The sequence below is a fragment of the Heliangelus exortis genome, chromosome 2, assembly GCF_036169615.1.
Source record: "Heliangelus exortis chromosome 2, bHelExo1.hap1, whole genome shotgun sequence".
Classification (NCBI taxonomy): Eukaryota; Metazoa; Chordata; class Aves; order Apodiformes; family Trochilidae; genus Heliangelus; species Heliangelus exortis.
This window is the reverse complement of record NC_092423.1, coordinates 48,232,027-48,248,370: the sequence shown is the minus strand read 5'-3', so window position 1 is coordinate 48,248,370 and position 16,344 is coordinate 48,232,027. Positions and strand designations below refer to the sequence as shown.

The window sequence follows — 16,344 nt, the reverse complement described above, 5'->3', positions numbered from 1 at the left end:
CTTGACAGTTGTAATAACAAAAAGCACAATAACACAGTAGAGGAACAAAAAAAAAAAAAAAAAAGTTTTGTGAAGAGCAGTTTATCAGATAACTCAACCTTTTAATTCTTCCCTTTGACCTGTGAATGCTGAAGTGAGAATTCAGTGTATCACTGAATTTTATCTCCTCAATCATGATTTTAGACAGTATTTGTCTTTAACTCATTCAGGTACTGAAAACAATGTGATGGTGTAATGAGGATTACCTGTAAAAGCAAACAAAGCTGAGGACCAGTAGTGAGCAGGACATGGCACCATCCTTTGAATCCCAGGCTTCCCATGTGAAATAAAATAGAGGCTCAGCCCTCTACTGAGATTCCTTAGGGAGGGTGCACAGTTGCCACCAGTGCTTTTGAGGTGTCTCAGAAAGTGACCCCCAAAGGTTGTTCAGTATCTCTGGACAGGTAGCAGTGGCCAGGATCCAAGTCACAAAACTGATAATATCAGAACTAACTGATTAAGTTTGTCTGTTACCAGAAGACATGAGCAGCCATTGATACCTGCTAATCACTGACCATGTAAGGCTAGGATAGTCTCCAAGTCACTATATAACCTGTTTCTCCAACCCAGAGAAACAAAGCTTTATTTGGAATATCTCTGGCACCTGGTTTTCTTACCAGTTCTTGTAAAAGCTGGAATGTAAGAAGGCATCTGTGCAGATGGTTTTGGAGTATCTCATAAGTAAACTCTGCTTGCTGAAAGTGATGCTGTTTTCTTCCAACACTACCTTCAGGTAACATGGTGAACAACTGGTATTCTTTTTTTAGCTTTTTATATTCTGGACAGCTTATCATGTGTCCTACCTCAGTCTTCCTTTTGTAGACTAAACATGCTCAGTGTCTTCATAGGTCCCATTTCTAAAAAAACACAACATTCTTGCTGTTCTCTGGATTATATCCCATCTGTTTATATGTCCCATTTAGTGTGGCATCCAAAGCTGGGAACAGCATTAGCACCCTGACCTCATCTCATTACTGTAGCCTTAACTTTCTAAATCATTACTGTGTACTGTGCCATATCTTAATGGTATGTGTTCAGAATGCCATTTTCTTTAGAACTATAAAGCAATTAACATCTTTCCCTAATTATATGTTTTCTTTCACACAGGCATTCCTTTCTTTCCTGCAATTATTTCATTTTGCACACTTTTAGTCAGCTCCATCTAGATTTTTAAGACACCAGCACTTTGTATTTGAATCTAGTAGCTTATTTACTCACTCACTCAGCAAACAATATTACTTTTGACTGATAGCTGCTGAAGGAAGAAGAAAAACACCTGCACAAAGATGTCTGGTGGAAATGAAGTTATTTTTACATTGAAGTTGGGGAGGGGGAATGAAGTGCATTGCCAGGACTTCAGGTTGGATTTATTTCCAGTGAAGTGAATCTCCATCTTTTACAAAGTTTATTTAAAAATAAGCTGTACTCAGATCTTTGGATAAAGATGTTAGAAAGTTAAAGTGTACTTAGCTTTCAAACTGTGTTGTCTGATTATCCTAGCTGGCCTGACTTCCAGACTCCCTTGAAAACTGACCTAGTGTTTTTTGGTTTTTACATTGGACAGATATCTGAAAGACCTGAATCATCCCTCTAAAGGAAATAATTGCAGGTGGAAGATGGAAATCATTACATCTTGTGGCAGTAATCTGGTAAAAGCGCATACCCTTACAAAATTTTCCAAGGAATATTCCATTATAAAAGAAAGGTTTGCTCCATCACAATAGGTACTTACTGTTCAAAAAGAAAATCTGTTCCTCCAGCTTCTTTGTGATTGCTTTTTATACAGGAATGCATACTGAAAAGGAGCTAACGAGTCAAGTATGTGAGTGATGGGATTAACAGTCTGAAGGAAGGGTAATATAGATCTCCTGAATTCAATATAGTCCCTATTCGTGGTATCTGAAAATTCTTCTCTCTTCATACACAGATGTTAAGATGTGGAAGAAGATGCAGTGCCCAGTCCTAGCTGAAAAACTGGTGTTTATTTTTTGTTAATCTTTTAATCCTAAAACAGTGTCTAGAAAAGGGAGATTATTTAACTTTTTTATTTAACTATTCATTATTAGGGACCTCATTCTACTTTGTCTTTCTGATGTGCAAAATACATATTATCATACTGGGGCAGAGTTAAGATCCAGTAGAATATCCCATCTCCAGTCCTGATTCAGAGAAAAGTGTGAAAAATCCAGATAAATCTGGGGAGTAGAGGTAAAATTAAAAACAGAAACACAGAGGTAATCTTTTATCTTTTAGTTTTTGTGTTGTTTTTTTTTTCTTTTTGGAGATACTCTCAATCATTGTAACCATAATTTTTCTGTCACTCTCTACATGTTAAATTTCTTCTTCCTTTTTCTTACATTTTTTTCAAGCTCATAGAGTGCCTTAGTATAATTGCATACTCAAAAGAGCATTTCCGCATCTCAGTTTTGAGCATGCAGTCTTTCAGTTGAGTTAATTACTTTTCTTTTGACAAAAAGGATGAGAAATACAATAAATTAATTACAATGTACATTTATAATTTTCCTTCTTGTTGTTCTGTACTTCCTATGTTTTCTTAGAATATATTGAGAGGCCTTCCTCCTTTTTTTTTTTTTGGGAGAGCACTGCTATGATTTTCCAGAAACCATTATTATTATTATTATTATTATTGTTGTTGTTGTTGTTGTTGTTGTTGTTATTTTGTTGTTGTTGTTTTGTTGTTGTTGTTGTTTTGTTGTTGTTGTTGTTATTAATAATAATAATGTTCTCAAGGCAGCAGGGCTTCACTGTACTAGATTATTTTACTAACACAGGACAGAAAAATGATTTCTGACAAGTATACTATGATATCATGTGGTTCTGCTAGTATGTACCATATTCCCTAGGAGGTGATTCTGTTGGTTTGTTGGAAAGCATTATGATATTCTGGCCACATCATCTATTCCTTTCTTTTTGAGCTATGCTCTATACTGAGGGCTCCATTACTTACAGAAACATATGGATGGTCTCTTAAATACAGTGCACCTTTTAAGCTCTTGCAAAACACAGCTCCCTTAAACACAATGTTTTATAGTTTTCCTGAATTTCAACTTCAATTAGGCTACATTGTTCTCAAGGATGGAACCTGGTGGATCAGACTGATTATTAGGGAGTGTCAAACAGACAAAAGAGAACAGCAGGGAAGCATTGTTCTTGATGAAGGACTTAATTGCCCTTAGTATTTGCCAGAGCAGCTAATCTGATTTATTGGGAAACAATTGAAAGGCTAATACGTGTCATAATTTTTTTGAGTGTCATAATTAAAGTCATAAAAATATGTAATTCTTTACCTGGTGTAGCTTTGACTTTCCAGCTTTTGATTCCTGTGTTTAAGGTTTTCTTTCTACGTGAACTTAGTAGTTAACAGGACTTAAACTGCCTAATACTCTCTACTTTGAATACTGGTAGTGCTGTTAAGGTTCCTCATATACTTTACTAATTAGATACCTGATTCAAGGGGCTTTGTGACTTTGAAAATAAATTAAAAAAAAGTCTGTGAGTGATTTACTGTCTGTGAGTGATTTAAGTCAGACTAAAAAATACTGCTTTTACACAATATCAGATTACATTTGCTGTCACATGTATTTGCACAATACTGTATTTGTACCATATACCATAGTCCAGCACCACTGCCAATCATGAGAGCAAATATGGTAAATTACTGTTGTTGTTGAGGTCTGATACACCAGAAGAAAAACACAAGTCTGAAATTACCGAAAACTTCATGGGAAAGAGGAAAGGAGTTCCCAGAAATATACTGGAAAACGGATGCTTCTCAGTTTTGAAAAGAGCTCGCCAGAGCTTTCCAAAAGCAGATGAATGTTCTTAACCTGATGAGTGTTTATCAACTGTCTGCATGTCTGCTTGGCAGCTTCACTCCCTTGAAAATGTTCTTAATCTGAAGAGCTGAGAAGATGAGGTTTTGTAGTCATCCTTCTAGTAAAGATTCTCGTTCTCCCAGTACATCTTTCTTCAATAATAAATGTGTAAAAAATAATGATATTGTTGTGGGTATGGTATCAAGAGCATAAAAGGTAACTGAAGAATTACCAGTTGGCATGTACCTGTCTGTGCACACTAGAACATATAATTTGGGATATTTTTAGTCAAACTTCTGCTAGGTAGAATTGTCTCCAAATTCGTTCACAGTGTTCAAAAATTCCTTTTTACAAACAGAACTGGCAAACAAATACATAGTAACACAAAGGCAGATAGATGCTTCAAGCTTTCAGTTAATCTCAAAAGAGAAAGCAAAGTTAGCTTTGGAATAATTTCAGTGACCTCAACTTGATACCTTGAAGAGCAAATACTGTTCCCTCCCTCCCTCCCGAGTAATGCAATGTCTCTGATACAAATCATACATTAAATTATGTTTTCATTTTTCAATTGCTGTATAATACTAAGTAATATAAGTCCTGGCTAATGGGTCTCGGAGTTCGAAGGATGGAAGAGTTGCAGCTGGGAAAACTGAATCAACAGGTTGAAGCCTTGGATGCATGAAACCCCATATGTCTTTTTACAAGAACCCTTGTTCCATTGTTCTTTGTGGCAGGAATTGTGGTTTTGTTCTTTGTCAATACAATTCCTCACACAGCTGGTCCTTGATTCCTGATTAGTGCCTCTTCGGTGCTACAGCAATCAAGAAATAAATAACAAGAATAGCATTTTAAGGCTCTGGTAGTCTTAAGTTACTTGTCCAAAGCCACAGAGCAAAACAATGCAGAGCCAGATTTAGCACACAAGGAATTTCTTTTACCCAGTCTCAGCCTCAGACCATTATTTTGCTTCTCTCTAGCAAATGACCTTGTTTGATGTGCTTTGATACATCATGTGGGTCTTGACATGCCACTGCCAGCACTTCTCCTCCTCTGAGTCACTACAAAGCCAACTACACAGCAAGCAGCTCCTTCCTGTGAGGTTTGATGCTCACGAGGAAGGCTTTGGAAGTGCAGAAGTAAACCCTTGGAGCCAGGCAGATGTGTTAAGTGATGAGCAGGATCCTAGCATGCATCAGGGCAGACAGCTGGGAAGGGCCTCAACATAGGGAACTTTTTGGCAGGACTCAGTGCAGACTGAGTACCTGAAACAGAGCTGACTGCATGGTCTTAAATCTAATGATTTTTTTGTTCCCTGAAAAATATTAAAAAATAATTCATTGCTTTGAATTGCATTCATAACATGCAGAACAATAATCCAAGTCAATAAATAAGTTTATTTGTCTCATAGAATCATTGAATCATTAAAGTTGGAAAAGACCTTCAAGTTCATTGAGCCCAACTGTACTACAACTACCACAACCACTAAGCCATATCCTGTAGCCCCACATCTAAACACTTCTTGAACACCTCCAGGGGTGGTGACTCCCTGGGCAGACGATGCCAGTTTTTTTTTCCTAATATCCAACCTAAAGCTCCTTTGGCACAACTTAAACCCATTTCCTCTCGTCCTATCACTAGTTACTTGGGAGAAGAGACCAAAATGGCATCTCCACAACCTCCCTTCAGGCAGTTGTAGACAGCAATAAGATCTGCCCTGAGCCTTCTCTTCCTCAGGCTAAATAACCCCAGTTCCTCAGTGGCTCCTTGTACAACACACCCTTCAAACCCCACACCAGCCTTGTAGCTTTTCTCTGGAGATGCTCCAGAATCTCAATGCCTTTCTTATACTGTGGCATCCACAACTGAGCACAATACTCAAGCTGAGGCCTCACCAGTGCCGAGTACAGGGGCACCATCACTCCCCTACTCCTGCTGGACACACTGGTGTTGATACAAGCCAGGATGCCATTGGCCTTCTTGGCCACCTGGGAACACAGCTGGCTCATGTACATCCATCCAGCCACCACTACTCCTAGATCCCTCTCCACTAGGCTGCTTTCCAGTCACTCTTCCCCAAGCATTCCTTGGGATTCTTGCGACCTTTGAGTTTCAGTAATTTATGAGGGTCCAAGACTCTGCCTCTGTGTTATCTGGACTGTCTCCTTGGAGACACCTTTATCTCTCTCCCAAATTTCAGGAGGAATCTCAGAGGTGAGATGGTGTTTTCATGCACACCCCTCACAGTATGTTCTCTACACAAGTGCTTCTCCTCAGTGGTTGTGTGAGCTTGGTATCCTGTCCCTGCGTTGACTCTAGTTGGTCTCTTATTCAGAAAAATTCCTTCCCTAGCTTGGGAAAAGAGAGTACTGAACTCAGCATGTGTCCCACATGTCTGGCATGATTACTTCCAGCAAAGTCAATGGAATTATTTGCACAGGATATGCTCCAGTGTTAAGACTTTTTTTAAAGCATAGGAGCAAAAGCCATGTTTCTGTCTTAATGTGCTGGAATTGATCCATTTTCAGGCACAGACAAAGGGAGTATTAAGGACCATAAGAGAGTCCTGTTAAGGGTGTAGTGTACAAAGGGTGGGAGCCATAGGACAGGGTAGGGTGGAATAGGATAGGAAAGGAAGTGAAATAATCTCAATCAGGCAAATAGGGTAGCTTGTCCAAATAACTCCTCTGTTTGAAGGTGCCCAGTGAACAGGTTGGGGTTTCTTGAAGTTTCAGTTTAAGGAATGAAATTATTTTAAAAATAATATTAGTGGTTGGCACAGGCAGAAAACGTGTTGCTTTTTCTGAAAAAAACCTAAACTAATTAAAAATAATTTTATCTTCAGTTTCTTTTGTAAGACTTATTTTCAGGAGTCTGTTCTCCCTCTCAAACAGCCAATGAAATCTCAGGCACCTAAAATAAATAGAGGCAGTATACTTAGGACTTGGCCAATAAAAAAAAAATAAAAAAAAAAAAAAAGGAAAAAATGAAAAACAAGGAAATTATTTTTGAACATTTCGCTTTAAAATATACTAGATCGTAATTTTTATGTTCATGCATAGTTTGTTATTAATGTTGGCTGGTAAATAGTTCTCTTTATAAAACAACATCTTAACAATTCACTTTTCATATGCAGTTAATCTCAGTTTCTCTGCTTGCTGTTTCCAGGAAACACACAAGAGCTGTAAAACTTGAGTGTGAGGTTGAATCAGGGTTGAATAATAACCATGTAAATCCTGTTCTCTGCCTTTCCAGGGCTACCAGGCACAGTGAGCAGAGCCACAATCTCTGCAGTTCCCATCCTGTGCACATGGAGCTGTAGCACCGTATCATACAGCTGGTGTCTCTTCCACCACATGTGTTCCCTGTGCCTCTCCCAGAACCATAAATGGAGCTGGTGGAGACTCTTGCTCTGAAGAATGGGTGCTAGAGAGATGTTTGGTGATGATTTTGATTTGTTTGGATTTTTCTAATTTCTCTTTTCCTTCTTGTTTCATAATGCACATCTTGCTGTCTGCATGGAAGATGGCAAAGTCAAGAAAGTAGGGTTTTTTTGGGGCTGTGGCCTTCCTTCTGCAATTATTAAAGCCATCTATCTGTTGAAGTCCCAGTGGCTCTCCATGTGCTGGAAGTTAAATACACACATTTGTCAGACTGAAGTTTGAAGTAGTGTTCATTTGGCACATGACCCTCATGCAGTGGTATCAGTTCGCAGGTTACAAAATTTAGAACAAAAGATATTTATTCCATGAAATCATTAGGAATTTTGAAATTATAAAGAGAAAGGAAACGTGCAAAAAGTACTGCTAAAAATGCAGGTAAACTGTCTGTGTGATCTAATTTTAAAGTAATATTTAAAATTAAAAGGAAATGTAGTTGTTTAAATTTTACTCCCAGTAGTTTGTAGTGCTTTGCTCGCTATTATGTTGCTTTTCATTATTTCACAAAATAACTGTAGTATCACTCAAATATCTCAAACACATTGGTAGACTCATCTGTAAGGCATTCCCCAGCCCACTTTTACAGCAGCTGCTGGGCAGGCAGCTGAACAGTAGTTAAGCCATTAGAGCCTGCTTCCAAACACATAAATAAGTGTCTTTTGGTGTTCTTGTGAGTGTGTTCTCTGTACCGAAGTGATATAAAAGTTACATATGCCCTTACATTGTCACAGGTTTGGGTTTATGTGAGGAACCAGTAGCACATCATGACCATGGAGAAATTGCCTTTGACTAAGAAGATGGCAGATGAGTTTAAGTTTTTCCAAGTTGCCACACAAGAAGGAATATTTTATGATATGGGCAGAACAATATACCCCAGGGAAGCTACTACATAAACTTGCAGCTTGTCAGCCTCTCTGTGTGAGTCGTGTGGGAAGTTCCTGGTGACTGAGTCCTTCGCACAACATGGGACAAGCTGCCTTCTGTGTTGTGCAAGGTCTTGTGTGAGAGGCATGCCCCAGCTTACCTTGTGTCAAACCCTTGCCCCCTTTTACATTCTTTGTCACCCCTCAGTTTCCCGAATGCCATTCAGCCTGCCTGCCTTCCCACAGGATAAATGGGAATGTTGGATAAATGACCCTCTCAAGAAGTGGTGGGAATGTTGCTTGGATCCTCCTAACTGTGCTTAGACACTTCTCATAGTGTACCATTTAAATGCCTCTGGTGTCAGTGCTAGGGGGAAGTAATTCCTGTCTAATGCAATTGTGTAGTGCAACAATCAAAACTTCAAATTGTTTTGTCGTCAGCCCTATTTTTTTGTAAACTCTACATCCTTCCCAAAAGAATGTGAAGACTGTGAAGAGAAACATTCAGAAGTTGGAAAATGCCACAGAGGATGTCCCCTCTATCTTCTGTGCAGTATCTCTTCAATGCCATGTATTATGCACTGTCTCTCACGAGCTTCCCATCTTGCTGATGGCAGAGGATGAATACTGTTAGGGGCTACTATCAGGTTTGTGAAGAGTCCAAAGGACACCCACACGTTTTCTTTTATTCAGGAAACGGAGGCAGGATGAATAATGCAAGGAATTACATGTGGAAAAAGACACTGTTACAGATAGGCAAGAGGAAGCTGTTCAAGGGAATTAATGCCATCCCTTCCTTTTCCCTAGAATCACTACGTAGCAGTAGGCTCCAGCCAAAAACTTGAGCTGTGATATTTACAGGAAGACTCTGGCACAGAAGCAAGGTTTCAGTGTTCATGGTAGACTCAGCTACTGTGACTAGTGACTAATGAAAATATCCATGAAGAGGTTTATTATTTTGCAGAGCAGGACTTGATTACTTCATACTCTATAGAAGATTGTATTTCAATCTTTATTAACTATCCATTTTGTTGACCTCACCACCTAGCTCTCCCTATCTCTGTCTATCTTGCTCCTTTGCTTTCACCTTTAGTTACTTCTTGAGTCCAGAAATTTTACCATGAGACTCTCAGTTCTGCACTTGGGACCATGGACCCTTCACCACCAAAGCTACATGGATTGCCATGGAGGAACATCTGTGAGGATGGGATGTAACTATCACAGACAAAGGCTCTACCACATTCATGGGGATTTGAATGTATCCAGCCAATGCAAGCAGATTTTTTGAAGTCTTATAATTTAGCCAAATCTGGACAATTTTTAATAAAAACTTTTCCCCTGCCAAATTTCAAGTCCTTTCTCCAAAACATGGAGGCACTAGAGCTTTTTAATGAAACAGTTATTAAAAAGCCAAAACAAAACTAGGAATAATAACATGTTTTTCTCTCAGTTGTTCTCAGAAAAGTTGTTCTGTTGTTCTCAGAAATGGCTGAACCAGTTCATCCTGATTTATTTATTTTGGAAAGAGTCAGAGGAGACAACCTTTCAGCATGGGAAATTTGGTTTGTCTTTCTCAAAGTTTGGCAAAGTTTAATGCAAGTGAAAATGGTCTTATACTGAGAAGTCAAAGACAATGCTCCTTGCTTAGTATAGAAAAAGACTATATATAATAACTGCTTTTTTTTTTTTTTATCATTCAGATTCTTTGAGTACATATTGCTCTACAAAGATGCAGTGATGTTTCAGATTGAACAAGTTACAAAGCTCTGCTCAAAGATTGCTCTGACAGAGCCATGGGATCCATATGATATTCCTGCCAATTCAACTTATGAAGATCAGTACTACATTGGGGGACCTGGAGATGAAGTTATGGTACAGGAATGGTCTGACAGAAAACCAGCCAGGAAATGTATGTGCATCCTTTTTTTTGTCATCTTAATAATGGTTGTCTCTGCTACCCAGGGAAAAATAAAATTATTCATATTTCATCCTAGCTTTCCATATTTTTATAAAGTATGCTGGAAGAAATAATAAATATACCATATGCACAGCATGTATTTTTATTATCAATGCATTTTATTAGCAAAATGTTTCATATTGCAGTAGAATCAAATATGTCCAAGGGGGACTTGATTGTATTTTAGCTCATATTATACAGATTTCAGCATGGAACAGTATAATTTTGTGTCTTAATCCAGCAGTCTGTGTCCAAAATTTATCTAGAGGAGACCTGGCACTATAAAACTAGAGTGTGGATAATGGAAACAAAACAGGTGCCAGCGTGTGTCTACACACTGTTACCAAATGTTACGGAGTGGATCCAACACACCGTTCAGCAGCAATGGACATCCTTCACAGGCACCTAAGTTTTGGTTTCTGCTACATTAGCAGGAGGCATCTGAAAGGCTTAGTTCTGCACTTTGCAGCTGAACACCTGTGTCATAAAGGAAGGCTGCATTTTTCAAGGTTCAATATGTCAGGTTTTGGATGCATAGCAGGTTATTGGCTTCAATTTCATCTGTGGTTTACTGATAACCCAGAAAAGTATAAAAATAATTTTCAAACCCCCATTAAATTTATGGCACTATTCAGCTAATGACAATACTTAGAGTTATAAACACGTACTGTATAGGTTTGTTATGAGCCTGAGCATTTAGCCAGGGTGGGGAAATATTCCTTTCTTGAATGAAAGTAGAAACAATGAAATAGAAAATGAAGTATCAGTTCATTCGACCTCTGTAAACTGGTCAGTATATCTTTTTGGTATTCCACAAGAGGCAAACTATCACTTGCTCCAACAATATTGGTTTTGAGACCCAGTATTTTTGGAGCTCTTACAGAACTTAATAACCAGATACATTCAGTTATTGATGTGTGATTTTTATCTTGTAGTGTTTTGCATCTACAGTGCTTTTCTAAATGATCACTCAAAAAAATAATGTCTTGCAGTTGTCTACCCATCCACCTTTCAGCTACTATTGGCTTGAATTCTAAAAATTGTATTTATGTTGAAATTATGGAGGTTCCAGTGCAGATACAGGCTACTTTGGCAGCAGCATGTTTTACCTTGATTTTTTTTCATAATTCTGATAGAAGACTTACTGAGGAAAAGAAGCCTCCATTTCTGGATACTCAAAACCAAACCTGTTGTGTTCAGAATATTTTTTGTATGTTAGGATGCCCAAGAGAGGTATGCTCAAATATTACTCAGCTTTCCACCCTTTCTTTAGGTACTGTATCTGTGTTTCTTGTCACGGCTTATATATTTCTGATAAAGTGATTGTGGTACAGCATAAGACACAGGAGGGGAAGGACAGAAAATAAGTATCTAAGTTTTTTCTGCTGAGTGAAAGAAAATAAGCCTCCTTGGCTCTGAAAAAATGTGTGACAGGCCTCCCTCAGAAGAATTGATTTATGACTCCAGAAGGTGATTTTGTGCTTTAGCCTCCTAAGTTTATGCTATCAAGAGACCTGAAATGCATAAAACAACTGGATGAAGTAACATACGATGGAAGGGGTAAAGAAAGATCACAGAAGAGGTTGCAGGTGGTTAATAAGAAAGATATAGAAGTGAAGGGTATCCAAAGTAAACCACCACAATGGTATTGACTGCAAAAATGGCATAGTAATAAAAGTAGAGGTGATGTCAGAGGATGAGAGGGAAATAGAGCAAGGAAGATAAGCACACTGTGGATTTCAACTGAAGTTAAAGAAAGGGACAGTCTTGATACATTGCATGTAGTGTAGTCTTGAAATAATGGACTAGTAGAAATGTTTGAGAGAAATAGAAATTTTAAGAATTAACATGATAAAGATGGTATCAATAGATGATGGTAGACAGAAGGAATGAGTTAAAAGAAGAGATGGAGGCAGTGGAATTGTATTTGGGAACGCTCCTTTCTAATGAGAAAAACCCTCTGTGCTTGAGACAGTAAGATGGCAAAAGATGAACCAAGTCTGTGTTTATTTGGATTAAAGATGTGGTGAGTATCATCAGCGTGAGAATGACAGCTAAGATTATAGAGTACCAAAGCTGTGGAAGCAAGATGCTATGGCTGCCAGTTCTGGTACAGAGGAATCTCCAGCACAGCAGAGGACAAGTGCTTCCTTGGGTAGGTAAGCACAGAACTTTCTGTGCATGGGAAGCAATCCGCTCTCCCACATAGTTGGGAGGATTAAGTGTTTAGAGTGTCAAAGGCTATGTTGAGAGCCAACATTGTGAAATGGATCACAGGTTTTCGGTAATCTCACCTTCCAACTTGTCAGGAACAGAGTGTAAGATGAAATGTCCCCATGCTACCCAAGCTGACAGCAACAAAATTTACCTTCTGGAAAAATTGACCATCGCTTTAGCAGTAAAGTGAGTAAGTGCTGACAGGGAGGTGGCATGAGATGAGAGAAATCAGACTTGTGCAGAGCACAACAAAGCACAGGTGAAGGTCCTTCCATAGAGGTACACCTGAAAGGTGAGATACCAGTTCCTTGATGATTTGAAATGTGCTTGACACCAACATTCTCAGGTTTAAGATCACTGTGGTCTGGTATTTGTTTTGTGGCCTTTCTTAGTATTATCATACATCTAGCAGAACTGTGGGCAGCTCCAGCCTACAGGCTCTGCCTGAGGGTGGCCATTTTTTGACTGACACCATCATGACACATTCACTCATTCTTCTCATCTAAAGCAGTCATATTTCTCCTTGGTTGCAGTGGAATCCTGGGTCGGCGTTTACACAGTCAAAGACTGTTACCCAGTGCAGGAAACCTATACGAAGAACTACAGTGTGACAACCTCCACTCGCTTTTTTGATCTCCAGCTGGGCATTGCTGACCCCTCAGTGTTTACCCCACCCAGCACCTGCCAGACAGCCCAGCTAAGGAGGATGAAAGATGAATGCTGATTACGGACACTGGCTGCCCTAGGAAAACAAATATTAAACAACAGGATGGTTATTCGTAGTCAGCTGCTGATGTCTTAACCTGATTTTTCAAGCTTATTGTTGCTCCTTTGGGAACTGTGAGTTTTCACTTGAAAGTGGATGTAAACATTTAGCTGAGTAAAATATGTAACACAAAAAAAATCTCTTTCAGCACATCAATCTACTCAGTGATGCACTTGCAGTATTATATAGTTACCGTTATGGTAGTATTTATAGATACTATTTATTTAAACTGTGGCTGATTATCCTTTTTGAAAGGTTTCATTATTTATTTTTTTCAAGAAGACAAAGCATAAATGCTAACATCTAGAAGGAAAAGCTAGATTTTATTTTTGTTGTTGTTGCTTTTGGGGACTTGAGTGAAGCAGGAATGTGTCCTGAGTAGGACCCTAACTGAAAAATGCTCTGTTTTGAACAATGAACATCAAAAGTAAGGAAATTCATTCTTTGGTTTTGTTTTGCTTTGTGGTTTTTTTGTTTGGATGGTTGGTTGGTTTTGTTTGTTCCTGCTGTTCAGGAAGCTGGTAGTCTAATGTTTAGGATGTTTTTTTATTTCTTTCTGAAAAGCTGCTGGAGTACCTCTACTCATGCACTGCTAGCTGACATACAGAAAATACTTTTCTGTTTCCTGGAAGAATGGCATGAAAGGGAGGAAAGGAGAGAGAGGGACCTCCCCCAAAAATAAAGCCAAAGTTTTCTTAAATTCATTACACTTTTGGTTCAGTAGGGTGCAGTGAGACATTTTTCAAGTCATTTTACCTTAGCATCCACTTTTCAAGGCAATAGTATTTGTTACCTGTGTAAAGTGATTAAATGATTAAGAGGTACTGCACTCTAAATGGCTTCGATATTTTGTAACTATTTTCAAAAGCCTTTCCTTACTCAAAAGGTATGAAAATACCTTTAAAATCCCAGGTAAAAGTGACAAGAAGCTGTTCTTAATGCATAATTAGTAAAGACTAAATCAGTGTTTACAAAGTGCCTGGCCATCTGGACCAAAGGAAAGACAGAGCTGTGTGACCAGTGGGAGGAGGTGGGAGAAGAAATAGGAGGGAGAGGTTTTAGATGTCCTCTGCCTGGTGTGACTTCAAGGCACTGCAATCTAAGCACAAATGACAATCTTGCTTTCTTTTGCACCCACTCCAATGATGCCTGCCATATTTGCTGTTCAGCCAGCATTTCAAAACTTATCATCTTCACATACTTTCTGGCAGGAAGAGTTTCTTAAGGAAAATAAATAAATAACCAAAACAAGCACAGGGAGTGCACATAGTTTGCTTTAGAAAACTCAAACCAAATCTTGATACGCCTTCAGGCCCTCAGACGTGTGGCATTTGTGATGAGTTTTGCATTTTTACCAATAGAAATTTATTCTCTTATTCTGTAAGTCAAAGCATGCATTTTATTTATTATTTGCAAATACGTTTAAAGCCAGATTCTTGTCCTCTTACACGTGTGGCATAGTTTTTTGCTCCAGAACTTGTCTGCTTGAAAGCAGTGCACCACTGGGAAATTTGGTGTCTCTGTAGGCGAGATGCTAGGCAGGCATTTAGTGCTTTTTATATAAGTGAGTGGTACAGTGATTATTTCACTTTTACAGTTGTGGTCAGAATGGCATCTTGCTTTGCCTTGTGCCTGCTGAAAGCATATACACATACCTGCTAAAATGTAGGTAGCTAATTTAAACTTTTCTGTCAGACATGACTATTTCGTTGAAACATGCTGCTGGAAAGAGGGACTGGGTTTCCTTGAATTTAGAATGCATTTAGTCTGTACTCGCCCTCTGTATTTTTTGTGACAACCTAAATGCTAACTGCATATTGTTCTCATTAGGGCAATGATTAACATGCATTTCTTAATATCAGTGTCTTATTCGAATCTGGGAAGTATAATAAAACTGGCTAGGAAACATGAGGCTGTGGTACTGTACCGTTTGGGGTGACTTTGTTGTGGTGGAGGAGATAGCTGAGTAATCAGGGTGTTTGAATTATGTTTTGCTGACAGTGATACCATTTCTAGCAATAACATTAAAAGTTCCTTTAAATACGAATTTGCAAAAGTCTGGTACACAGAAGTGCTTTTAAAATGTTGCTGTAACCTACAGGGCAATTTTAAATGGCTAAATATGTACCTCTAAAACAATGCTGTTGTCTTCTTATTTATGCTCTGCAAAAATAAAGAGTTCTAAAGAGATGCCGAACAACAAATTTTTGTATTTTAAAGGATTTTTTTGTGTTTTGAAGTAGCTATGAACCAAATATTAAGTACAAAATGTGTATGCCTTGTTTATTACCTGCTGCAGTTTGTTATCACGTACTGCAAGAGACACTGTGTCTTTTTGGGACTATGCCAATGCCTCAGTAAGAAAAAGCATAAAGATATGACTTTAAAGTTTTCATATAGTGTGCTGCCACAGTAAGGTAAAAATTGAGCTTTCATATGTGTGATAGTCCAGGGAATTGATTTTTCCCATTTATCTAGGTTGAAAATTAAGAATAAAGTTGTATGTACATGTCTTAGATTGTATTCTACTGGGTAATAGTGACAGCACCTGGGGGCTGGATATCCTGTCAAAGATGTTTTTGTGAGATTTCCAGTGTTTCCTGGGTTCAGCTGGGCCAGAAATAGTGCAAACATAGATCTGCCTGCCATATTTTTGTATTTCAGGCTTCGCTGAAAGCAGGATGTGTAGAAACACAACATTGTTTTATTTAAAGTTAACCAAACATTCCTGAACCTCAAAACAGGTTAAGTTTGAATTTGGGGAGGAGATCTGGGCATTTGGTTCAGTTCCTGTTTTAACAGTTTGCTTAACTCTAGTAGCAGGGCCAGGTTTTGCTGCCTCAAGCCATGCTGCACACCATGGAAGTGCTGCCATTTACCAGGCTGTGCCAGCTTTCATGAATGTAGGAAGAAATACAATTAGCCATAGTCAAAGAGAATCTTAGTCAAGAAATCTGTAAACAGTACAATATTCTTATTTTGGGACACTGTAACAGAAGCAGTATGTTTTTCACCTTGAAGTTCATTTCATTGTAGTGTTCACACTTAGTCCTTGCAGCCTCGCATCTCTTTTCTCACCACCCTTTACTTCCCAGGGTCAGTGAACTGCAATTCCAAAACAGCATTTACAACCTTCATTTTCAATTTTTTTTGGGAGCAGTTGAGCACCTACACACCTGATGGATCTGATCTGGACCTGATCACCTTAATTTTGCCAGCAGTCTAAAGA

General features: G+C 38.6%; 1 protein-coding gene across 1 annotated transcript in view; it reads left to right on the top strand.

Moving 5' to 3' along the window:
• EPDR1 (ependymin related 1) overlaps positions 1–15,334 on the top strand; it is a 32,995-nt gene extending 17,661 nt beyond the window's left edge. The window contains exons 2-3 of the mRNA XM_071736015.1: positions 9,876–10,084; positions 12,883–15,334. Of these exons, the coding sequence (XP_071592116.1) occupies positions 9,876–10,084; positions 12,883–13,073 (400 nt within the window). The 3' untranslated portion in view covers positions 13,074–15,334. The remainder of the gene's footprint in view (positions 1–9,875; positions 10,085–12,882) is intronic.
• Positions 15,335–16,344: the final 1,010 nt, after the last annotated feature.